The 22,857-nt window shown below is 47.5% G+C and overlaps 12 protein-coding genes and 1 non-coding gene across 13 annotated transcripts; 7 read left to right on the top strand and 6 right to left on the bottom strand.

The window, feature by feature from the left end:
• The first annotated feature begins 899 nt into the window (after window positions 1-899).
• On the top strand, window positions 900-2,460 carry LY79DRAFT_574052 (uncharacterized protein). The gene has a single exon (XM_060559545.1). It carries the CDS (start codon window positions 1,030-1,032, stop codon window positions 2,089-2,091), a length of 1,062 nt encoding a protein of 353 aa, XP_060406743.1. The 5' UTR covers window positions 900-1,029; the 3' UTR covers window positions 2,092-2,460.
• Window positions 2,461-3,824: 1,364 nt separating this feature from the next.
• On the bottom strand, window positions 3,825-4,701 carry LY79DRAFT_531120 (uncharacterized protein; the record flags this gene model as incomplete). The annotated part of the gene is made up of 2 exons (XM_060556233.1): window positions 3,825-4,431; window positions 4,493-4,701. The coding sequence occupies 2 exons, from the start codon at window positions 4,699-4,701 to the stop codon at window positions 3,825-3,827; spliced, it is 816 nt and encodes a 271-aa protein (XP_060406744.1).
• A 1,848-nt stretch (window positions 4,702-6,549) lies between these two features.
• On the top strand, window positions 6,550-7,355 carry LY79DRAFT_664253 (family 11 glycosyl hydrolase; the record flags this gene model as incomplete). The annotated part of the gene is made up of 2 exons (XM_060562865.1): window positions 6,550-6,952; window positions 7,020-7,355. Exons 1-2 carry the CDS (start codon window positions 6,599-6,601, stop codon window positions 7,353-7,355), a joined length of 690 nt encoding a protein of 229 aa, XP_060406745.1. The 5' UTR covers window positions 6,550-6,598.
• A 527-nt stretch (window positions 7,356-7,882) lies between these two features.
• On the bottom strand, window positions 7,883-8,915 carry LY79DRAFT_574057 (uncharacterized protein). Its single transcript, XM_060559546.1, is given in 2 exon segments — window positions 7,883-8,232; window positions 8,247-8,915. 2 exon segments carry the CDS (start codon window positions 8,526-8,528, stop codon window positions 7,927-7,929), a joined length of 588 nt encoding a protein of 195 aa, XP_060406746.1. The 5' UTR covers window positions 8,529-8,915; the 3' UTR covers window positions 7,883-7,926.
• On the bottom strand, window positions 8,811-9,363 carry LY79DRAFT_675438 (uncharacterized protein; the record flags this gene model as incomplete). The annotated part of the gene is made up of 2 exons (XM_060564440.1): window positions 8,811-9,170; window positions 9,313-9,363. The coding sequence occupies 2 exons, from the start codon at window positions 9,361-9,363 to the stop codon at window positions 8,811-8,813; spliced, it is 411 nt and encodes a 136-aa protein (XP_060406747.1).
• Window positions 9,364-10,440: 1,077 nt separating this feature from the next.
• Window positions 10,441-11,691, bottom strand: LY79DRAFT_574059 (uncharacterized protein). The gene is made up of 2 exons (XM_060559547.1): window positions 11,157-11,691; window positions 10,441-11,074 (listed from the first exon to the last, which is right to left on the bottom strand). Exons 1-2 carry the CDS (start codon window positions 11,219-11,221, stop codon window positions 10,579-10,581), a joined length of 561 nt encoding a protein of 186 aa, XP_060406748.1. The 5' UTR covers window positions 11,222-11,691; the 3' UTR covers window positions 10,441-10,578.
• A 574-nt stretch (window positions 11,692-12,265) lies between these two features.
• On the bottom strand, window positions 12,266-12,524 carry LY79DRAFT_574061 (uncharacterized protein). Its single transcript, XM_060559548.1, has one exon. The coding sequence runs from the start codon at window positions 12,492-12,494 to the stop codon at window positions 12,333-12,335; it is 162 nt and encodes a 53-aa protein (XP_060406749.1). The 5' UTR covers window positions 12,495-12,524; the 3' UTR covers window positions 12,266-12,332.
• A 1,068-nt stretch (window positions 12,525-13,592) lies between these two features.
• Window positions 13,593-14,348, bottom strand: LY79DRAFT_686186 (uncharacterized protein; the record flags this gene model as incomplete). Its single annotated transcript, XM_060564652.1, has 2 exons — window positions 14,090-14,348; window positions 13,593-14,038 (listed from the first exon to the last, which is right to left on the bottom strand). The coding sequence occupies exons 1-2, from the start codon at window positions 14,268-14,270 to the stop codon at window positions 13,593-13,595; spliced, it is 627 nt and encodes a 208-aa protein (XP_060406750.1). The 5' UTR covers window positions 14,271-14,348.
• Window positions 14,349-15,273: 925 nt separating this feature from the next.
• On the top strand, window positions 15,274-15,943 carry LY79DRAFT_686190 (uncharacterized protein). Its single transcript, XM_060564653.1, has 2 exons — window positions 15,274-15,821; window positions 15,842-15,943. Exon 1 carries the CDS (start codon window positions 15,462-15,464, stop codon window positions 15,699-15,701), a length of 240 nt encoding a protein of 79 aa, XP_060406751.1. The 5' UTR covers window positions 15,274-15,461; the 3' UTR covers window positions 15,702-15,821; window positions 15,842-15,943.
• A 771-nt stretch (window positions 15,944-16,714) lies between these two features.
• On the top strand, window positions 16,715-16,786 carry LY79DRAFT_t289. Its single transcript has one exon. It is a non-coding gene; the product is annotated as a tRNA-Pro (tRNA).
• Window positions 16,787-17,937: 1,151 nt separating this feature from the next.
• Window positions 17,938-18,681, top strand: LY79DRAFT_664256 (short chain dehydrogenase; the record flags this gene model as incomplete). The annotated part of the gene is made up of 1 exon (XM_060562866.1): window positions 17,938-18,681. One exon carries the CDS (start codon window positions 17,938-17,940, stop codon window positions 18,679-18,681), a length of 744 nt encoding a protein of 247 aa, XP_060406752.1.
• A 282-nt stretch (window positions 18,682-18,963) lies between these two features.
• LY79DRAFT_574065 (uncharacterized protein) lies at window positions 18,964-20,079 on the top strand. Its single transcript, XM_060559549.1, has one exon. It carries the CDS (start codon window positions 19,056-19,058, stop codon window positions 19,701-19,703), a length of 648 nt encoding a protein of 215 aa, XP_060406753.1. The 5' UTR covers window positions 18,964-19,055; the 3' UTR covers window positions 19,704-20,079.
• A 272-nt stretch (window positions 20,080-20,351) lies between these two features.
• LY79DRAFT_675440 (carbon-nitrogen hydrolase) lies at window positions 20,352-21,413 on the top strand (the record flags this gene model as incomplete). The annotated part of the gene is made up of 2 exons (XM_060564441.1): window positions 20,352-20,964; window positions 21,028-21,413. 2 exons carry the CDS (start codon window positions 20,352-20,354, stop codon window positions 21,411-21,413), a joined length of 999 nt encoding a protein of 332 aa, XP_060406754.1.
• Window positions 21,414-22,857: the final 1,444 nt, after the last annotated feature.

The raw sequence follows: 22,857 nt of genomic DNA on the forward strand, positions 1-22,857 counted from the left end.
AGCCGAATGTGGGGGAAGATTCTTTATACATTGACAAGTTGGGGGGCTTTGGTGTACCCTCCAAGTTGGTTGACCGCTAGATCCTTGCCTTGGCCTTTCCAGAACAATCCCTAACTTGTAAAAGACCACAACATGAGTTGGAACACCTGGCACACAGCCCAAGACTGCTTCGCCATATCCATGTTGGAGAACGCCAAGATCCATTCTCCATCCCTGAAATGGCATGGCCCTGTCTTCTACGTCATGGGTAAACCATGTTTAGTCCCCTGTGTGAGAAACGGCGGGATCGTGTGAGGATCGACGTGTAAATACAACGGTCATCAGAATTCCGTCTGCGCCATGTCAATGGGCAAGAAAGACCTCGTACTTCAATCAACCACACCTCTTGACACTTGTTTCTAGAACCGAAAGAGTCGTCTTGTCTCAAGACAACGTCGAAAGCTCCCCTGAATCGTTATGACCACAGCGAATGCTTCTTCCGTGACCGCATGCCTGATAGGAACTTAATCTCTGATACCAAAGCTCCAAAGTTACTGGCAAACAGTAATGGGCACCGTTGGGCAAGACCTTCTATAACGAGACACAAATGTTGTAAGCTAGAACAGCAAGGCTTTGCATCAACGACTGGTGATTCGCACGTCTAACGACCACGCACGCCGTCCCATCTTGTCGGTACATTGAACGAGTCAGCCGTAAGACGCCGATTGGGTCTGCAATTCTACCGGTTTCACAGGCAACACCGATCGGTGATTCTGCAGTACATTTAAGCTTTCTCCAAGAGCGACTAGTAAACCTTAATATGGAAAGATCTGACTACAAGGTGAACAGGGGCTGATGCTCCGCTCGTCTTAAGTAGGTAGTGAGCCCCGAATCTCTCCACCTACTCGGTAATTTCAACGATACCATCGCATTTTCCATCCCGTCTTCGGCCAACCGCTCGCTTGTGTGTCTCACGATGCCTCGCAACAGGAACGTACCACCGGCGCCGTCGAACCACCCAGTATCGCTTCTCTATTCCTCTCCTGAGAAATGGCGGGTGAGACAGGATCCATCTCGGTCTCTCAAGCCCAGGCGATGGTGATGGTCGCTTTTGCCGCGACTGCATATTACAATACCATTGAGACATTTTTCTCCATCTTCACCACGTTCAAACGTCGCCAAGGGAGATACTTTTGGAGCATGATCGTTGCTAATACGGGCATCAATATTAACGTCACCGCGTTCGTCCTTCGATACTTTGGCTATTACCACCAAACCGTCACCGCTTCCAGTATCATGATTCCCTTTGCTTGGTATGCCATGGTCACAGGCCAGGCTATTGTCCTGTGGTCACGGCTTCATCTTGTTGTTCACAGCCAGCGCAAAATTCGTCTAATCCTGACAATGATCGTATTCAACGCAGCCACCATGCATGTCCCAGAGACGGTGATATTCGTTCTCGCTAACACGAAGCCGAAAGAATGGACCATGCCGTTCAAAATATACGAGAAAGTCGAGCTGGTTGTCTTCACCATCCAAGAAACGATTATCGCCGCTGTATTCCTTTACGAAGGCTACAAAAGTCTCAAGCCTCTCAGCGTGATAAAACCGAAAGCGGTCACCAGCATGGTTCGTCACCTAGGAGCTCTTTTCGCCGTCGTTTTCATTCTCGACACAGGCCTCATAATCCTCGAATACAACGACAAATTCGAAGTGCAGACCATGTGCAAACCGTTCGTTTACAGCGTCAAGATCAAAATGGAGTTTGTAGTTCTGAACAAGCTGCTGGCGTTCACGCGGATGAGTACATGCAACTGCCGAGGTCCCGAGACAATACCTTCAAACACCTTGCCTGACAGCAACACTCGTACGGCTGTAGGAGGAAACTCGAACGATCGGGCGACACCGGCGCTTCCGTCCGTGGAGCAGACGGGGGGGTCGCTATCACCAATTTTGCAGACAATCCAAGAAGATCGCATATTCGACGGGAAGGGTTCGCCGACAAGCACGCGGGATAGACGTCGGCTGAAAGACAGCGAATCCGAGGCCATCACAGCGGAGACAACCTCGCCACTTTCCACACGTGCAAAAACCTCCCAAAGCAATGGTTGAGTAACGAACTAGGCAATACGAACTCAGCTCATCACTGAATACCTTCCCCAAAGGCATCCTGTGCAATTCCGTCGTCAAGCTTCTGCGTCGGCATCATGGCTATTCATATTTGTCGGTACATATCCACCATACATCATATGGATCTCCAAACCAGAGCCCAACCATGTGAGAGATACAAAAGTCATCAGGTGCGGCGCTGGTAAAAAGCCCCCCCTCTAGCGTGAGGAGAACTATACCCCATCCAGACCTTGGCTTATGAGAGCGGAGAAAGGTCTGCGTAGAGCTTATAGAGTTGCCAGAACGAGGTTCTTGACACCGGTAAGATGGCACTAGTTTAATCTGGGACGACCCAGGCGTATATACCGCAACGAATATATAATAAATCGTGTTCAGATATTGTTGGTACAGTTACCGAAACACAGAGGTCAAATAACGTTGACCAAGAAAACAACATTCAAGTGAAAAGCAATGCTTACCTATTGCATTTATAAAGTTTCTGCATGAGCTTCATACGTGCATATACAATACACTTGGGCTGGTCAAATATATGGTATTCTGTGACTATATCTTCTTACTAGATAGCGTTTTTCTGTACGCGCCTTTATACTTGTCTCATACATACGGAATTGTATCTCGGATCGAGCACATATTGATACATCTTAGAGAATCAAGTCCGGAGCGTTATTTTTGCACCTTACCTTCCTCCTCCTTCAACTCGTCAGTAAATTAACATGGTTACTGTGGCAGACCAACCCGATGGCCCATTTGGGATCTTCGTGCCATTCAATGAGTGTCCCGTTCGAGGCTATCTAGCCAGTGGTAGGTAAGCGGCTCTCTTCCTTGTCCAGCATGTGCTTACCGCTTTCTCGGTTGGCTACTTTTGGAAAGTTATCTCATGTTCATACATGGCAACAGTTCACGAGCGCTTACAACGTGTAGCACCGAACCCTCCAAAAGAGACGACTATGTAGGATTTAGTTTTGTTTTCGTTAGAACAGCACCATCGTATGGCTGTACGACACACAGAAACGAGATCTGGCAGAAATCACTTCGGTTGTTTCCTTAGTCGTGCTTCTGATGAACAATGGGTGGCATAGTAACCGCCGTGAAGCTTGTGCTATGTTCTGATTCAACTGGTAAGTTATGCAGAAAAGCCAAAGATTGTAGTTAATAATTGTTTAGTTTCAATCTACGGTAAGGATAACCAAAAGCAAACGGAGACATGATAGAGCTTTGAGCCAGCTGCGCTCCAAGATGCAAGTGTGTAGAAGCGCAGCATTTTTGAGTAAGTCGTTTGTCAAGAGACTAATGGCTCGAGAGCTTATACCCGCTTTCCTGGGATCGACTTCTTAGTAGTTAGAACATGACTGAGAGGACATCAAGGTCCTGCAACTCGATAGACAGAGGGCCCATAGTTTGAAGTACAACTTATATGAACAGCCGAAATCAACAAAACTATAAGCGTATCAATGAAGCTGACTATATGTCATTTCAAGTCCTGGTGTGCCTTCATTCTACTTTTGGTGGTAGCATATAACGAGTTGTATTTTATGCGCACACCCTCCTCACTATGCTGAATAAAGACGAGAACAAAGCGCATAAAAATGATAAGAGGAAAAGGTAGAAATAGTGAAACTGCCTTACTAGCACCCAGAGATGAACAGTGCGCCTATCCACAACGACATAACTGCTGTATGTCTGCAGCATCAATAAGTGCCAATAAAATGATGCCATTACTTTCGACTGCCGATGGACTCACCACCGCTCTCGAGATAATTTCTCTCATCTGGTGTAGAAGGCCGGCCCATGACCAGATTTCTGTGCGGGTATCTCCCGAACTGTACGATGATGTCCCGGTGCTTTACCACAAAGTCATAGTTCGTTTCCAGCAAGTCTTTGGCCGACTCCTTCTGCACCGCCAACACTCCCCAACACTTTCGCTGATCATCAGAGCCGGCGGTGCCGTCATCGGCCATGAGTTCCTCAAAGTCATCCTTCATCCGCTGATACTGCTTGGCGGCAAAGTCATGTAGTGCCAAGTCCTCGGAGTGCATGAAAGGAAGGTAGAACCACATTCGATAGGCTACGCGGTACCGGAATTTGCTATGATTCGGGGCGCCGGCGTTTACAGCGTGCTGGGCGATCTCGCGGGCGATGGGATCAAAAATCTTGAAGACGATGGACGACTCAGAGCCCCGATAGATGTTTCGCGGTACCTGATCCAGGAGTAGGACTAGGCTCAGCCATTGCAGAGGTGTGAAAGGCCTGATGATTGAAAGCACGTCTTTGCTCGATGCCCTCGCCGACTTTACAGCCTCAAGAACAGGGCGGTATTTCCTTCTAGAAGGCACGTCAACACTACCACTTCTCACAAAGTGTTCTGCGACCAAATTGAACATACACGCAGACCTCGTCAAAGCTAACGTCAGAGAAGAACCATCTCCCCATTTGACTTTTCTGAGGCAGGATGTAAGCTTCTTCCGTCTTGAGGTGCTTGAACCAGAAACGGCAGAGCTTCTCAAGCAAGTCGGGCGTGAGCATCTCCTGGAGGCGCGCCTTTGCATGTGTCTTGCAGGAGTTTGACCGGGGCAGACCATTTGACAAGGTCATCTCGGCGGCCGAGTCGCGATAGTAGCCAGAAGTATGGAACCCTCGTCTCATAAGCAACAGTGGGCCTGTTGGTCGAAAGGATGTTGTGGCGGAGGTGAGCTATCCACCTCACCACCTGCGCTGTTGAGATGCAACTTGGCTTCATCCGCAGAGAACGGCCAACGCCCCCCGCACTTCACAGGGTGCGGCCATGGTCTGATGAGTAGGTATGGCAGTCATCTTACTCGCACAACAACTACAGGGACTAATGGGTGGTGGGTGGTGCACTGACGTCGTCGTCTCGCCTCTCTGTGGTCTTGTGCTTCGTCTGGGAACACTTTGGGAAGAGTCTGGACGCGCCGAAATGCGGGGTTTGTGCAGGCTAGGACGCCCAACGGACATGTCAGGGTCTCTCGCTTAAACCTGCTAGTAATGCAACACCTCGAATGTGTGTGGCCGTCCGCTGCTTTGGATCGGTTGGCAGCGTGGCTTGGGGCCATCGGTTGATCCCTTTAAGCGTTAGAGTTCGCCACAGCCGACGATTGAAATGTGGCGTCCAAGATCATAAGGATAAGCGTTGCTGATCGAAGACCGACAGAGCCGGGATCAAATTTGCCTAGTCTCAATGCTGGCACCAATGGTATGCTTGATGAGGGTTTCTTGTGCTTTGGCGGTTCTGTATGGTCGCATTTGAAGACCAAAAAATCATCAGAAGGACAGTATGGACACTCTTTTGCGCCAAGTTAACGTTGAAACCTCACCTCATGGATGAGCTTCAACAAAGTGTTGGCATATTCACGAGGGGCATGGAGAGATCACAACGAAGGGGATGATTACCATGCAAAGAAGAAAGGCGTCGTAATGTCTGCACTGGAAGACCGACTACATGTGCCTGAATTAACACAGTTTCAGGCAAAATACACTGTAGACCAAGAGAGTCGTGCCGATCATTCTGCGTAATACTCAATATGATGATACAGAAGAAATCGTCTAATTACGCCTCGGTTTTCATGCCCTCATGATCAGTCTATCGGTAACATTAGTGGCTTGGTATTAAGCGGCAGAATACCTGAATTGCATGTGTCACCGGACACATACCGTTGGATGACTTCAGCCGCTGATAAATGAAGCATCAAAACTAGGAGAGCGAGCAAGCATGCAGATGTCTATCCTAACCGACACTGATACGGTTGCGGGCCGCCGCTAGTGCAAATACCCCGAAGCAAGAAGAGCGGGATCCCGCTCAATGTTTATGATTATTGACCGGGATGAAGATAGCTGTCATTGTCCCGGGGAAATGTGCCTGGCGCCCGACGCGTCTGGCGATGGAAGAACAGGTAAATGACAGACGGGACCAAACTTGGAAGAGCCGGCTGCTCAAGTCCTCATTCGGTCGCACTACCAGCGTAGGCGATTCCTGGTACATAATGCAGAGGTCCTTGCAGGGATTGTGCTACACCGATACCAGCTTGGCTCATTTACATCCAACATTACGGCATCCGCTACTACGTCCCAAACATCATGATTGGTTCATACTGGCCGTCGCTGATCGAACAATAAGAATCGAATCACAACTTCACTGCTAAAAGAAATAGCTGTGTGAGGCCTGTAAAGTCGATCTTTCTGGAAGGGGTAGTATCACCGGCACTGGTCAATGGCTTGTTCAAGGCACGGTGGTGTCGTCATGTAAATATCCCAGTTCGCAGGCAAACCGCACAGGGGAGCTGGCCATTATACCATAATCAGAACTGAATGGACACGAGAGAAGATCAAGTATGGTTAAAAAGGCCCATTCGTCCTTTCATGTCCTCATCATGTTCTTTCTCTGTCTTGCTACCTTATCGGACTGTCTGCTTATAACCCGAACACTACGATTTTTTCATCTTTCTGTACATATATCATACAAGCCTTCCTCAAAATGCGTTCATTTGCTTCTTTCTTCACGACCACACTGGCGGTCGTTGGAGCTCTCGCCGCTCCAGCAGCCGAGCATGTCACCACGACGGACCTGATCAAGCGCCAGTCTACCCCCTCTTCCCAGGGAACCAACAACGGTTACTTTTACAGCTGGTGGACCGATGGAGCATCTCCCGTCACCTACACCAACGGTGCCGGCGGCTCCTACAGCGTCCAGTGGCAGTCTGGTGGAAATTTTGTCGGCGGAAAGGGTTGGCAGACTGGCGGACCCAAGACCATCCAGTACTCTGGCACCTTTTCTCCCGTCAACAACGGCAATAGCTACTTGACAGTTTACGGCTGGACTAGAAACCCAGTGAGTCGATTCTCAGTCAAGATGAGAAATACCTTGAAAGAAGTTAGCTGACTCATTACTTCCTAAGCTCATTGAGTACTACATCGTTGAGAACCATGGAGAGTATAACCCTGGCAGCTCGGCTACGCCCAAGGGCCAGGTCACCAGCGACGGCTCTGTGTACCAGCTGTACGAGAGCACCCGTGTCAATGCACCATCCATTGACGGTACCCAGACCTTCAAGCAGTTCTGGGCCATCCGCCAGAACAAGCGCACCGGCGGCACTGTTACTACTCAGAACATCTTTGACGCCTGGAAGAACGCTGGAATGACCATTGGTACCTCGTTCGACTACATGATTTTGGCAACAGAAGGTTACAAATCTGCCGGCTCCGCCAGTATCACCGTCGAGACTGCCGCTTAAGTAGCAAATAGCGACATGGCAAAGTGTATAGAGCCTGAAAGCAGAATGGGATACTAAATTTGCGCACGGCTCGAACGTGAGAGAGATCTTCTAGGGTGACTCCAAGAAAAATGGTATAAATATAACGCGATGCCCAAGCTTAGAAGCTGTTAGAACTACTGCTAGAGTGTTTGAATGATCCCTTTGAGATACGAACCAAATTCCATTCTATGGAACCTGTGTTCGAAGCTTCTTCAGGTCCTCGCCCTCTAGCTAATAGGGTGAGATAGGTGAGTCTCGCCGCTTTTACTCACCTTCCACGTTGTGCGACAAGCCATAATGGTAATGGGGGGGGGAGCTACATATGTTGTTTCTTGTGCTAACATAAAATGATCAGCGGCCAGCCCGGCTACTATGATTCAAGCGTGTCTAGATCAACACTACATAAGCAACAAGAGATACTGTCAAGCAGTGTGACATAGGCACTTGAAAAGCTTTGTATTTGAACTTTGAAATAACCTCTCCAAAGGTTTCTCAATTGTCCACCAGGGTCGTAGGCTGCTGCAATATCCTTCAACCGTTCGTGGTTCTCCTACCCGTACCCAGCGTACACATCCTGGTTCTTCTCGGCATAGTTCATGTACGTGTAACCTGCAAACAAGCCCCTCTCCTCTGCAAGAACCTGTATCTCGCAAATAAGGTCCGCGGCACTCTGTTGCACAAAATGGTCAAGATGTGACGTTTCCCAGTGTGTGACTACCGAAATATGCACCAGTGGGCCCCTTTCCGGGGTGAGCCCCAATGCGTTTCCGCCGTTCTTTTGCATTGCGTCCAGAATATTTGCGGTGACGGGCTGATAGGTGAAGAACGGTTCCACTGTCTCGTTTGTGTTTTTTGCCTCATCCAGGAGACGATTGGCATGCTCTTGATAGAACGGAATGATGTCCTGAACTGTGTTGACCCCTCTCCCAAGTAGACAGAGGTCCCGGCCCAAGCTTTACGTCCCCCGTATGGTTCAGAGATTGCTTTGGAATCAGTAGTGATGTTGGCTACCGTGGTTGTATTGAGAAATGATCCAGCAGCGGATGCACTCGTTGCAAAAACCTCGGGCGTCTCTCCCGCAGATGAAGGGGACGTGGCGTAGTAGAGGTAGTTCGCAATGGCAAACCCACCGAGAGATGCCAAATTGGTCATGACGAAGAATGTATGCCCGTCAGGATCTGCCGGTAAACCGTTGACAGACAGGTCCACAAAGGCAGGCACAAGCTCGGTGCTTGAAGAAAGGGGGTACAGCGCGGTGTGTAGCCATACATCGCCCTGTTTGAAAGCTGTGAGATTGAATCGTGTAACAATTCCATAATTGTTCCCACCACCTCCTCTGAGAGCCAACAAAAGATCTTTGTTGTATTTTGGAGAAGCATTGACAACTTCGCCGGAAGCCAAGACAACTTCAAAGTTGCGAACATTGTCGCAGGCTCATCCGTAGCGTCCCGAAAAGTACGATATGCCACCACCGAGGATGAGCCCGCCGATGCCGACATCGCTGACTCGTCCGCTCACATCAGCAAGACTCAGCGGGTCAAGTGTTTCCGAGATGTTGTCCCATCGGTTGCCAGGTCCGACTGAGATGGTTTGGCGATCGTCGGACAGGGTGATCTGATTGAGACGTACTAAATCAATGGTCACGCCGTGCGCAATATTGGATCTTCCATCAAAGGCTGTGTGGCCACCGCTCTTGACCGTGAAGGGAACGGAGGCTGAAGTCAAGATCTTGATCGTGGTTGCGACGTCCTTGGTGTCTTCGGGCGTCACGAAACAGGCGGGATGGATCTCAGCCTGACGGCCCGAGTAGTAAATATTTGACAGCACGGATTGCGTCGAGCTCGGGAAATAAACTCTGTCTGGAAGTGGAAATCCAGGAAGATGCACTGCGCAGCCGTCAGAAAGAGCCTGAAGTCCAGCCTTATACTTTGCTTACCCCTTGATTAATCTCGGGTACCAATTCGGCGAAGGCTCTAATTTGCAACATGGTCACACCAGACCAGATGATCAGCGACGACCACATGCCAGCTCGATCCAACGGTAGCGGACCTTTTGACGATGAGCCTGGTGATTTGCGGCAATCAAGATAGCCTGGGAGAGAGGTTGCGGAGTCATTGTCTGAGCAATCACTGCTCTCCTGTACTTTTGAGACACAAAAGCAATAGAGGCCGCGGTATGAAGGGCACCTAGACTGCCAAGATGTATGAGGCTAGGCTTCCTTCTCACTTTGTGCTGGACAATAACTCTCGTTCGTCAACTCGGACTGTTTCCGGTATTTGATCAACGGTTTAGGGCTCACTTCGATGATGCTGGCAGCGAAGCCCGTCCGGCATAGCATTCGCGTGGCGCCCGCTAATAACCACTCCTGAAATACGACGCCGCAGGGATCAGCACGATGTCTCAAAGCCTCAGAGAAGACAAACAAGTCACCGGAATGGCGGTATCTGTGCATGTGGCATTCACGAGACGAAGCCAGAAGTGACCTGATCAAGCCTTTAGATCTGATAACCAATCTGTGCATTGCAAATTCTGTCATTTTACTTGCATGTTTATCCTCTTTGTGACGAGATAAGCATTAGGGTCGTAGAGCCGGTAGCGACCTCCGGCTAATACAGGGCCCGGAGCTGGGCCGAAGTATTATGGGATAGGATCCAATCTCTTGCGACTTGCCGCGATCCTTACATCTCTGATAACTTACATCTCTAATAGCGCAGCGACCACTTAGGAAAGGCGCAAAGTCATGGCCTAAGACGAACAACGAGAACGTGATTTGGGTTGTCGGTAGTGTGATGTGCGCGATCCTCCCGAGACTTCTAAGCATTTCATCTTTTGATGCAGCCAGAAGCCCATTTATGTCATCAAGCTGATTAGTAGATCGATTGTGATGCGCATGTGGCTCCAACCGAATGGCATCCTTTCCTCGGTACTGCAGCTTACTATCAGTCAAGGACACGATTGTGTAGTCAAAAGGGCCGCTCGCCATTCCAGTAACCTTCCTCGTCTCAGGGCGCTACATTTCCTTGTATTAGCAATCGACTTCTACGATTCACGGTCAGAGAGCCTGCCAAAGTCGAAACCGGTGTTATATCCTATTTGTACTGTATATTATACGGGCACCGACCAACGATGCATGATATCCGAAGTCGACTCGAGGTTTATGCACTCCCTGCGAACGGCCACGGTCATCATTGAGCATCTTCGCCTAAGGAAAAACATTCTCCTGGGGCAAGCGATAGAACCAGACAGTCTGGACCAGGCCGCCGCCAAAGTCCGTCTTGAGAACGTGCTTGCTGCAGTCGTTTGTGAACTCAAATGTGTTGACGAGCTCAAGGCCAACGTAGCTGGGAAGAGTAGCTGAGGTCACATCGACCGTCAGCACGCCCGAGGGGCCCTTCTTGAGATTCCCTCCCTTGCCCTTGTTGCCCTTGTCGCCGTACTTGTCGTTCCCGCCGTCACAAGTCACCTTGGAGAAGCGGTAGTTGCCAAAGACGCCGAGGCTGTGCTGCGCGACGAGGGCCCAGTCATGGTCCGAGTCGGTGGGCTTCGCGGGGAGAGTAACAGTTTTGGGGCGCACGTCTGCCTGGGTGGTGTCATTGGCGGTGATGACGAAGGAGATATGGCCCGAGGGCGCGTAGACTGAACCGCCGGAGGGGTAGATGCTGTGCCATTCTGGGATGAGCTCGCCGGTGTTGGTGTTACTGGAAGCTGATGAGTAATTTGCGTCGAGGGGGAGGAGAGAACGCATCCGCGACGACAGCTTCGTCTTAGGGACTGGCTTACGTCAATGTAGCATTGAGGTAGCCCCAACCACCGACGATGCATTGCAAGGCTCTTTCGCACTTCATCTTGACGGTATCGGTAGCACAGGATCAGAAAGGTTCCCTAAGCTGAGCTATTTAGTGACGGGTTGAAGGTCTCGGAATCTGCTGTCTGGTTGCAATGCCATCCAAATCCAGGGCGGAATAGTTGAGAACTTATACAAAATAATCCTCTTCAGCCTTCTCGCAGCCGTTATCGTGTTACTGCAGGGAGCGGACGTTACCGAAGCAAATTGATCCATTCCCACGACTTTCAGCCCATTGCGTAGCTCACAGTGGCGGCGTGATGCGCATGGATTGGGCTGCATCCCACAACGAGAACACCTTTGAAGACTCTTGCCATGGCTCAACGAAACGTGTGCTAAGGAATGTCTAGTTACACCCAAGCTTGGGTCTAGATAGTCTCGTGGAACACTCTCAGATTTCCACCCTACTAAACGGCTGATATTAGGGCTGATGGCTCGTCGTCTATTTCCAATAGTCGCAATATAGCGTTGATCTGGCATGCGTGATTATTACATGTACTCACTCACTCATCCCTCACACATGACGTGGCTACTCCATCATAGACGCCTAAAACACACACCCCTTAATACAACGCCACTTTTTCAGCCCTCTTTACCACCCAAATGAGTAACATACAGTACTGGCTCAAAAGTCTTGTTACAGCAAAAAGAACACCCAATCAAGCAACTAGGATCCCACCGTGTAACCCATATTCATAAGGGATTTACACAACATTATCATAATAACCGGATTGTTCAGCCTTGGTTTATGTGAGACAAGCATCACGTGACCTTCATGGCTGTTGCAAGACTTTTGAGCTGGTACTGTACACACTTCACACCTCCACAAGAGTTATGAACGCTAGCTTTTTACTTAGTAACCAGATAGAGACACTGATCAGCAGGTAAATATACTTATTAATAGGCATATAGTAGGCCAAAACCAAGGTATAAGTACTATACTTCTATGTTGCTATTCTAGGCGTATAGTATGTTTGTAGAGGCATGGCCTCCTACGTAAATATCAATGTTTATGAAATCAGAGCGCAGATTACAGTCCAACAATGAACCGTTGTAAATAACACTCCAGCTCTTGCCAGTTTCCTCACACTTTAGGAGGAGGGTTTTGCCAGTTAGATCTTTCTTGACGAAGAAAGACAGCCCATGGACATTACAGTTGTTGGCGTCCAAACTGAATTTGAATACACTCCTGAGGCGGCTGCGGCATCAATCAGCCGCTTTGGAGTATCATCGTGTGTCAGAGTACTCTTAACGAAAGCATCCTGGCCTTCCATTACCTCTTCTAGATCATCCGATGAACCAAAGTCAACTACCTTGACGGTGACTTGACGAGCAAAAGACCCCTGTCTGAGTTATAAAACGGTTACGCTGAACCCATCTGCAAGCAAGGCTTTCAATGTACGACTGCCAAGATTTCCAGTTGCCTAAGATGATCAATTCGTAACACGACCTGTTTTATGCTCTGTAACGAGGTATAAGCTTGCACCGGCAAGTTCTGCACTATTGATATTATATGAAAACCGCTGTAAAATCCGGGTATGGATAGTAGGAGACATTAGGCGGATGGTTTTTGACCATGGTAATCTGCATACGAGATAAAACTATCAAGCTTTGCCACTATTGTGCCATGCCATCCGGGTCTCCCGGATCTGCAGGAACTTTGAGTTTACACCATGGGTCTGCCACACGCGGGATTGTGAATATGTGCGTTGCAGGTGCTAGGTATTGGTTCCTTCGAGAGGGAGGTTTCATGATGGGCTGAACTTTAAAGCCATGAACCAGGTACATCTGTCATAAACAATAACTGGTCAAATTCAATGTAAGTACGGACTCCAATTCCAGGCATTTTGTCTCGCAAAACAAAAGAATTAGTACTCTTGACTCAAAACTTAGAGACCGCCCATCCATGCACGTACATGAAGTTCTCTACTCCACTTCTCAAGCCATTATCACCCACTACTAGCTATCATTTACCACACGCCCTTCTACTGCTAGCATGCAAACTGTCTTTTCTACCAAGCAATGTAGCAGGATACATCCTAGCGTAACTGACTTTCAGGTTCAGTTAGTATTTTTAATCAATGAAATTCTCACCCAAGAGCAATGTATTGTTGGGCCGAGTGACTATAATCATTGGTAGAACCAAGTTCGGATCGATAACCTTGTTTCAGTACCTATGGACATGCTTTACGTAGATCCTTGTCAGTTGGGGTTTCCCGAAAAGCTAAATGAAATAACAAGTGCAACTGCACGTTGCAAAAAGCCGATAAAGATATTTTTGATTGCGGTAAAGTGGAATGTCGCTATGACTGGTAAAACAATATGGTGAATCTATAGTAGCTAATGGTTGTACCAAACGTGCACCTCTACGACTAGTGAGTGTTGGTAGGAGAGAACCCCTTGATTGGGAAATGAAAATTGACATGATGGCATTCTACAGATTTGCCAGTAGCGGGAATGTAGGCTGACTTGTCGGCCGCTCTGCTCTGCTCGAGACTCTCCCAGCCCAACGCTACAACGAATACCTTGCTATCACCAACATCGTCGCCAACGGCGAAACCACTAGCAAGGTCGTGGAGCCCGTCCATCGTTCGCGCATTGTCAAGACATGCCCTCATCTCGTCCTCAGTCATAGATGGGCTGCTAATGGTGATGCACTCGGTGATGGGAGAATTAATCGCTGCTCTGGGCGCGTAAGGAACGAACTTGATGAAGTGTGACTTGATGGGGCCCGTCGTAACCTTTTTGAACTCTTCCATCCTCTTTGCGAACACGTCAGAAGCGAAGAATTGGTCGCGAGCCTCCTTTGATTTCCAGCCTGGCTTTTGTTAGATGACCTCCACCATCATGAACAGGGTTCTTCTAATACCAGAGAGTAGATCAAGGTTCTGCTCGTTCTCAGACCAAGGTCCCCAGCGACTACGGAGGTAACCATTCTGCTGCTTCAAGGCAAGAAGATAGGCTTTGAGGGGCTCCTTCCAATCTTCCTTGGTTCCCCTGACAGGGATGATCATGCGTTCAGTGACTGGAGTGTTAGGAGATATAGACATGTTAATCTTCAGTGAATAGCGTGATTCAATTTAGGTATCTACAATGGAATAAGTGTGCTTGGATTGAATTAGGAAAATGGATTTGTGATGTCAACGAAGATTTGGTAGGTAATAAAAGAGAGAGCGATTTACTTAAGTTAAATACTGCACGTGTTAATACGCAGAGGTCCATGTATTCATCCGTAACTCAAATACTTCCACACTAAGAGGGAGCATGAAGTAGAAGTAACATGTCCGACGGAAGTCTATGCAATGCATTGTAATATCCGATGGTCTGAAATTCGATAGAGTTATTAATGATACATTGCATACTCATTCCCAACGACCCCCGCTGGTCAAGATTCAATCATCCATCTAACATACCTAAAAACATAAAAAAAGATAACAGGCGGTTCCTGAGGGCTGTGAGGTATCTGCATGTATATATGGTGATTTTCGGTAACCCCGTCCGTCCTCGCGATTCTTCGTATCCTTTTGAGTGATGGCTGGGCGCCCTTGCGAGGCAAAAGTTTTAGTGGTTACGTCGGACTGAACGGCCCTGGGTTAATGCGCGACTGAATGCTTTTGCCGCATCGTCCACTATCATCGGCAATCGGAGTAGGTTTGCACAACTGGAAATGCTCTGCTTGAAACAAACAACATATCGATATTCATTTGGAGATTCCCACCGGACTAGACGAACCTTTTCTGGCACCCTGCCGCCAACTTGGGTAATTAGAAGAGAAAACGTCGCTTCGAACAGACCCTTGGGCCTTTTATGGGCGTGTCAACCTACGCCATCAATCAGAATATCGGATGGATCCCTTGTGGCCGCCAGAGCAAAGTGAATAACAACGATTTGGACGCCGAAAGTTCATTGTCGTATGACTCTGACGACATCTCTTACCACGCTCATGAATTGGCAGCTCTCATGCTCTGTGGACTAGTGACATACTCTGAATAAATAAGCAGTATCTCCGCGGACTGTCCAAGTCCAAACTCTTCAGTAATCAAGCCCATCAAGCTTACTGATTTCAAAATTATTTCCTAAGACCATTACCAATTATTGGCCAATTTGACTACTGACGGCAAGATGGCATCAAATATCACTAGTACAAAGAATGGGTTCTCGGGAACGGTGCCCTCTCCTCGATCGATGCTTACTGGTATCTCCCTCGAAATGGTCCAAGCTTTTGCGCCGAGTCTTCAAAGATGCGGCAGGGAAGGATAACCTTTAAGAGATCATCAAAGATGTTCCTCTGGAAGACGACGACTACCTTGAGGGAGCCTGTCAAACGCATTATATGCACAACTTGTATAACTGAGAGGTGGTACCGCCCGAGAGTATCGGGGAGCTTGGTCGTGAACCTGGGAACCCACATGAACCGTATCCTCAATGTCAATCCCGAGGTGTGTTACTGCCTTGTTGACCCTGGCGTGAACTATTTCTAGACGCAGAAGTACCTGGACGAGAACGGTCTGCGGGACAGGGTCTGGCTGGACTGTCCGAAGCTTCGGAACGGCTTTATTATTGGAAATGCACGAGATCATGGAGTCAGACCTACTCCATATGTCGACTACTAGTAATTTAGTGCGGTATGGAGATCGTTCTCGCTAACGGCGAAGTAGCGCGTACCGGCATAGGCACCAGGCAGAACTCCGAAGGTCACATGCAAGTTGCCCAAGTCGTTCCTTTCGTTTCGATGTTGATAAATGAGTAGTAGGATCCAGCCTCGAAAAAGATTAACACGGAACGCTGGGTCTACATGGAAGGCTCTTACAGGACCGAGCCCATTCGCAAAGTACATCCTGAAAGTATCAAGCGGTAAATGACCAAGGTTCCTGGCAGCAGATGGCTCTTACTCGAAGATCACAAAGAGGAGTTCAGCAACTTGCATATTTAGCCATGCTGAGACCCTGAGGGGTCTGCCAAACTAGGAGGAACTGCGGTGGTTGACTCAGTAGGCATTCGTCAGACCCATTGCATTGCACACAGCTAATGCTTTTCCTAGGTGGATCCCTAACTACACGTTCCTTTCCTTCCCCGATCGCCAAGGTGGACGCAAAGTCGGCAATGAGGCAGTACACCATAGCCAAGAAGCGTTTTGCTGAGGCCAAACTCGACTACTCTAAATAAGCAGTTTTACTACCTAAGGAACTGGTTTCTAGTCTGTCACGATGTGGTATAAGGCGTTAATTGCTGCCCGCAATTAACGGCGTCGTCTTTGCGCAACATAGTCCTAGCCACGTTTATGACTTGCTGTTAGCTTAGTTGTTATGTAACATGTAATAGTCCCCATATTGATATAGTAAGATAGGTAGTCATAGACCTCGGCCAGTTTTAATAGGTTATTAATCTCCTAAGATACTTACAGTACATGACGGCAATGCATTGCTAGACATTCATCTTACAACCCCTTGATTGGTATCCGGAATACCCTGCAGATCGATCGATCCACTCAACAGCCCTGATGGTCTAGCGGTATGATTCTCCCTTAGGGTGGGAGAGGTCCCAGGTTCGATCCCTGGTTAGGGCCCAGCTTTTTTGAAAATATCATTCTTTTTAGTAGCAAGAACTAGCGGGTTAGGATTAAGGTATAAACATTTGTACCTTACTGTCACAAGCCATATGCAGGTAGACAGTCTTCACACAATAGACACGAGTATATCTACATGTTAGTTAAGTATATAGTTAACCTCAAGGATTTTATCCTCGAGTAGGTCAGCCTTCGAGAAGACTATATACACTTACCTATCCTTACCTGGCTATTGCTTATGCTAGGTCCTTGTTTCTTGTGTTGTTGGACGCGCGTTGCTTGCTTCAGTCACTGCATCTCTTCACGTCGCTGCCGTGCTATTGTCTACCAGTTTCTACAACCAATCTACACTATCAGATCCGGGACGGCCGGAAGGAGGACTGTATCGCATACATTGATCACTAATGTAGCGACTATTACAAACTTGTCAGCTAAAGGAGATATATGTCTAATGTTACCATCTTATATGTTAGGGCTTTGGGCACGTGGGCTTTTGTATAGAATGGAGGCTTCGGCACTATGATCTAATATGTATTACCATTCGGCACATTTATGTTGGATCAAGTCTTGTTTCATATGCAGAACATTGAAATAGACGTTCGACTTGAGCCTTGTTATCACGTGCGTTCTGAGTACCTGCTGGCGTGAAGGAGCGCAATGGAGTGAGTGATAGAGCAACGTGGCCGTAGGCCTCGTATTGAACAGAAGCTGAATCGTAGGGATTTTATCGCTATGAGATCTCCTGCTTTTCTATATAAAAACCCCGCATGCCGAAACACTTGAAGAACCTTATAGATTGGAGCGTACTGTAACGTGAAGTGCTCTATTGGTCTGTGACAGCTGGCTACCACGTGACAAATCTAACTGGGATCGTTTCCTGCAACCTCTCGCGGCCAGAGCGGCTGGAGGGTCAGTGCCGTGCAGAGGGTCGAGGATTCACAACATGCAGGAGTGAAAGTAGTCTTGACGCAATTGAATGAAACCTGCTTTGAACCTATGTTGCCTTATAAATGGAAGCTCTTCCTCCTCCCTTCTTCCTAAGTCATCAGATTTGAACTTCACTTATACAAAACCGCCAGATTCATCCCTTACGTCAACTCTAGACATCATTACTAGCCATAGATACCTGTACCAGTTGAAAGAACATCAACATGTCCAAAGAGTCAGCAGATCCAACAATTGCTCTTGTGACTGGAGCAAATCAAGGAATCGGCTTTGAGATTGCAAAACGGTTATCTTCTGAGCACCCCGACTTTCATGTATTTATGGCGGGAAGACGGCAGGATGCTGTTGAAAAAGCGGCCGCGGAGCTTCAGAGTGCAGGACTCAACGTCGAGCCTCTGGTCATGGATATCACGTCCGACGACAGCATAGCATCGGCCGTGAAAAAGGTCCAAGCTAAATTTGGACACCTCGACGTATTGATCAACAATGCTGGTATCTTGTCGGGGAAGCCAGAGGATTCAATTCGGCAAAGACTCACAACCGTTTACAACACCAATGTATTTGGCTCGATCGCCGTCACGGAGGCCTTCATGCCTCTTCTTCACAATTCTTCAAAGACGCGTCGTGTTGTATTCGTTAGCTCTCGCCTAGGGAGTCTTGCCGTTCGGACTGATCCAAAAGTGGAGTATCCTCCCATTGAGTTACTGGAATATGGCTCAAGCAAAGCTGCGCTTAATCATGCAGCAATGACCTTTGCTGCACGATTCAGAGACGATAACTCATGGAAGGTCAACATCTGTTGCCCTGGTTACTGTGCGACCAACATGAGCGGTTACAAGGGCGGTGACGAAGCATCACTTGGCTCTATCCAGGCAGTGAAATTGGCGACGCTGAATTCCAACGGAGTAACCGCATCTTTCTCGGACAGACATGGACCAGCACCATGGTAACGTAAATATGATTGCGAGAATAGAAGGCAGTCAGACAGCTAATACAATGTATTAAGTTCGAGACTCGTTGTATACCCTATGAGTGCCGCTTTTTCCCCTCCTTCATTGCCGTGCTTCGTTAGAATCACGATTAACATACCTTGCTTACGAGACCATTTGCAGGGAGTTGACAAAAGCCTGCCATTGGATGATAGAATGTCTTGATGTCACACAGAATGCCCCTCTGCAGTTTCCCCGCTTCCGAAATGTTGCGGGGTTCTCGTAAGGTCGGCAAACAACCAACCCCACGAGTGTGTGTGTCCCAACAAACTTCAATTCTGGAGCCGAACTTCTAACGAAGCTTTCAGCACATTGAGCTGGAAAACCCCGTGACAATGGAAGTTCCAGCGAGGCGGCCGTATAAAGGATCATGCCATTGTGGTGAAACGCAATACATCGTGTTCCTGACATTCCCGCATACTTTACCACCGCCACGGCCACCGAAAGCGAATACGCCACGATCTCACCAAGAGTTCTACAAATGCAACTGCACCACCTGCCAGAAGGCGGGGTTCTTCCACATGCGCCTTGCATCGTCTCCGGATGACTTCATGCTGTTGAAGCCTCTCAATCCGTACGAGGACCTCGGCGACTATTCAGTTTACCAGAAAGACTTGCACTTTCTCTTTTGCAAGACTTGTGGAATGAGATGCATCATCTTGATGGGACAAGGAGAGGTAGCAGAAGTTGACTTGGAGGAAATGGGGGTCAGAAATGACAAGAATGGGTCAGGAAAAGACAGCGTTGAAGGCAGTGCGCTGACCAAAGTCTGGAGGCCCAAGAAAGACGGTTGGAAAGAAGGCAGGAAGTGGGGAAGCTATCTAAGTGTTAACGGATACTCTGTCGACGCCGGCCAGGATGGGTTCGATCTACGTGAGATCACGGAGAACAAGTGGGTTGTGTATCTCGACTGGCTCGAGTTGCATTCAGAAGGGTCTCAAGGAACTCGATTTGATCGGCCTTGGGAGGGCGGTGCTTATTGATCTGCGGGGCTATCACTCTGCCATTGTAGCACGCCAAATCATGTTGGGGAGAGCGCTGTGGGATGTGATCACTCTGCCTCTAGCGTCCACGAAACACTGCGACCAGACTTGTAAGAGAGCTTGTCCTCTTGCTTTATCGTTCAATGAGCCATGATATACAGCACCTGTTTGAGGGATTGTGAGAGGCGCAATTTGTACTGTTGATCGGCTGCCTTGGTTACACATCTCCGGTTGGTCGAGTGAGAATATCATTGCGGAAGTCGGCGGTCAGCGCTGGATTGACTGCATTAGAGCCCACTAAAGCCGGGCGACAAGCCACTAAACTTCGGCCACGATGATATTGTGAAGCAGCCTCCTCATTATCAGTGAAGTCGTGGAAAACAGCAAGGCTCTAGTCCCTCGTTTCCCTTCGTCACTATTATGTGAATAGCGCTTATGCCCAGATAACACCAAATGCGATGCAATCAACAGGCAGTCAAGGGTGGCCCGTTGGACCAATTATTTCATGGATCGAGATAAGCTGTAATACGATGTTCGTTAGGCGAGCTTGGACTTGGCGTTCATCTGCACTCATATATCTTACACACCTGTTTCAGTTTTCAACTATCAATCTTTGTTTTACATCGAGTCATTTTTTGCTGCATCAGAATGTCGACCCGAAGTGTCAAAGTCGCAGTCACCCAGGCCGAGCCGGTATGGATTGACCTGCCAGCTGCTGTTGAGAAGACGTGTGCGCTGATGAAGGAGGCCGCTTCGAACGGCGCCCAACTCGTTGCATTCCCCGAGTGCTGGATCCCTGGTTATCCAGTGTGGATCTGGACTCGTCTTATCGACTTCGACCTCAACGTGCGTTACATCAAGAACTCTCTACAGCTGGACTCTCCCGAAATGGCCGCCATCCAAGCCTGCGCCAAAGACAACAGTATTGCTGTTTCCTTCGGGTTCTCCGAAAACGACAACAACTCACTCTTCATCGCACAAGCCCTGATCGGTCAAGATGGTGAGATTAAAGTGCACCGTCGGAAAATGAAGCCGACGCATATGGAGCGAACCATCTTTGGCGATGCTTCTGGCCACTGCTTGAGAAGCGTGGGTGACCTCTCCTTTGCCCGGGTTGGTTCTCTGGCATGCTGGGAGCACATTCAACCCCTTCTGAAGTACAACACCATCGCCCAGCAAGAGGAAATTCACGTAGCAGCGTGGCCGAGCGTTACACCCCATTCTGGTACTGGCCCAGACATGTGGTCGATGAGTGCGGAAGGTGGGTGATGAGATTCCGAAATGTCCGTCAATTCCAACATTCCGTCGCTAACTGGACATAAAGGTTGTCAAACGCTCTCTCGTACTTATGCTATTGAATCAAGCGCGTTTGTTCTTCACTGCACTGCTTTGATCACCAATGGAGGAATTGAGACACATGACAGCTCCCGTGGCCTCATGATGTGTAACCCCGGCGGAGGTACTTCAGCCATCTTTGGCCCGGACGGTCGCCGTCTCACGGAACCTGTGGATGAGACGACGGAAACTATCATCTACGCCGATTTGGATATGGATTCAATCAATAGAGCGAAGATGTTCGTAGACTGCACAGGCCACTACAGTAGACCCGATCTTCTGAGCCTCAACGTCGACACGAAGATTCATGCCGTAGTGAGATCGGATAGGAGCATCGAGAAGCAATCAAGGGAGGAAGTCATGCCTCCCCTCTGAGTGTGTGCGTTTGTGCTGTGGACGAGGTTGTCACGTAGCGCGATTGACAGATGCGAAAGATTATGAGATTGTTACGGCACTGGTCAAGGTTGGCCAACTGATCATGATGTTTGTGTATGGTGTCATACTTTGCATTTTGGTCTTTCTTTCTGCTCACCAAGCGTTGTCGCTTGTTAGCCAATTGAAATCTTCACAATCTATCAACCCATGGAATGCTTGCAGAAAGTCAACAGGACAAACACTGTTAGCGCATTCCCCGTTTAATAAAGTGTCAAATGGTGGTGGGTGACTAGGGTGATAAGTAAACACGCTGCAAGTGCAAAGGTAGGTATATAGTATTACTAAAGCTAAAAGCTACTTCCTCTTTTCTTTTTCCTTTTTTCCCCTAAGTATTCCTAGTGTATATACGCTTACTTTACTTCTGTGCGCCCTCTAAGTATATAATCCTCTTATGCACCCTATGCACTTATACTATATACCTTACTTATTTAGTATTATATAATACTTAACCTATGCTTAGCCTATTTAGCCTATTTATCTTTAATATAGTGCCCTTTTCCTCTAGGCTTTTGTCCTAGAAGCCTCTTTAGAGTAGACTAGCTCTAGTGCTGTTTCCTTTACTACCCTACTACGCTATAAGCTTCTATAGCCTCTTATATACTACTATATTACTATATATCCTCTTTATATAATTTTCCTTTTCTATAGTATTACTATAACTTCTTTACTTAGTCTTATATATTATTACTATTATATAAAACTAGGTAGGTATAAGAGGCTTTTTCTTTTTTTTTTAGTTTCTTATTTAAACCTAGGTAGGTATAAAAAGCTTCTTCTTTTTCTTCTAATTTCCTATTTTAGATATACTTTCCCTTTAAATTAGGCCTCCCTAGGCCTATATAAATAACTTCTTATAGCTATTTTTCTTTTTTTTTTTTTCTTTTTTTTTTAACCTAAATTAACTATATAGATCCTTTTTTTTTATTATTATAATTTTATTATTTTCTTTATACTTTTACTACACTTACTAGCCTTATTAACTTATTATTATTATATTTAAATAGAAGTATATTTTATACTTCTTTTTACTTTATTTTTTTTATAAGTACTATATACTTATAGTACTTTCTATACTTATTTTATAACTTTATACTAATATCTATATAGAAATTTTAAATACTTACTTACTTTTCTTTTTACTTAACTACTACTATACACTTATTTTACTTACTTATTTACTGCTTAGGCGTTAATATTTTATTTTATAGATAGTGCCTTTTAAGGGTCCTCCTAAGCCCCCTAAGGGCCCCCCTAAGGGTCTCCTAAAGGCTAGCCTTACTACCCCTAAGGGTAGTATAAAAGTATACTTTATACTACTTACTTACTACTCTTATTTATTACTAACTTTATATAGAAGCCTACTAAAAAAAAGGGCTATATATAC

Source organism: Colletotrichum navitas (genome assembly GCF_030913465.1).
Source record: "Colletotrichum navitas strain CBS 125086 chromosome Unknown LY79scaffold_270, whole genome shotgun sequence".
Lineage (NCBI taxonomy): Eukaryota > Fungi > Ascomycota > Sordariomycetes > Glomerellales > Glomerellaceae > Colletotrichum > Colletotrichum navitas.

Bases quoted from the DNA above. Each gene is read 5' to 3' on its own strand.
- LY79DRAFT_574052 (XM_060559545.1), top strand. From the start codon at position 1,030: ATGGCGGGTGAGACAGGATCCATCTCGGTCTCTCAAGCCCAGGCGATG.
- LY79DRAFT_574057 (XM_060559546.1), bottom strand. From the start codon at position 8,528: ATGACCAATTTGGCATCTCTCGGTGGGTTTGCCATTGCGAACTACCTC.
- LY79DRAFT_574059 (XM_060559547.1), bottom strand. From the start codon at position 11,221: ATGAAGTGCGAAAGAGCCTTGCAATGCATCGTCGGTGGTTGGGGCTAC. The intron at 11,075-11,156 runs GTAAGCCAGTCC...ATCAGCTTCCAG, and splicing joins TACCTCAATGCTACATTGAC to TAACACCAACACCGGCGAGC.
- LY79DRAFT_574061 (XM_060559548.1), bottom strand. From the start codon at position 12,494: ATGGAAGGCCAGGATGCTTTCGTTAAGAGTACTCTGACACACGATGAT.
- LY79DRAFT_686190 (XM_060564653.1), top strand. From the start codon at position 15,462: ATGCGGCAGGGAAGGATAACCTTTAAGAGATCATCAAAGATGTTCCTC.
- LY79DRAFT_574065 (XM_060559549.1), top strand. From the start codon at position 19,056: ATGGAAGTTCCAGCGAGGCGGCCGTATAAAGGATCATGCCATTGTGGT.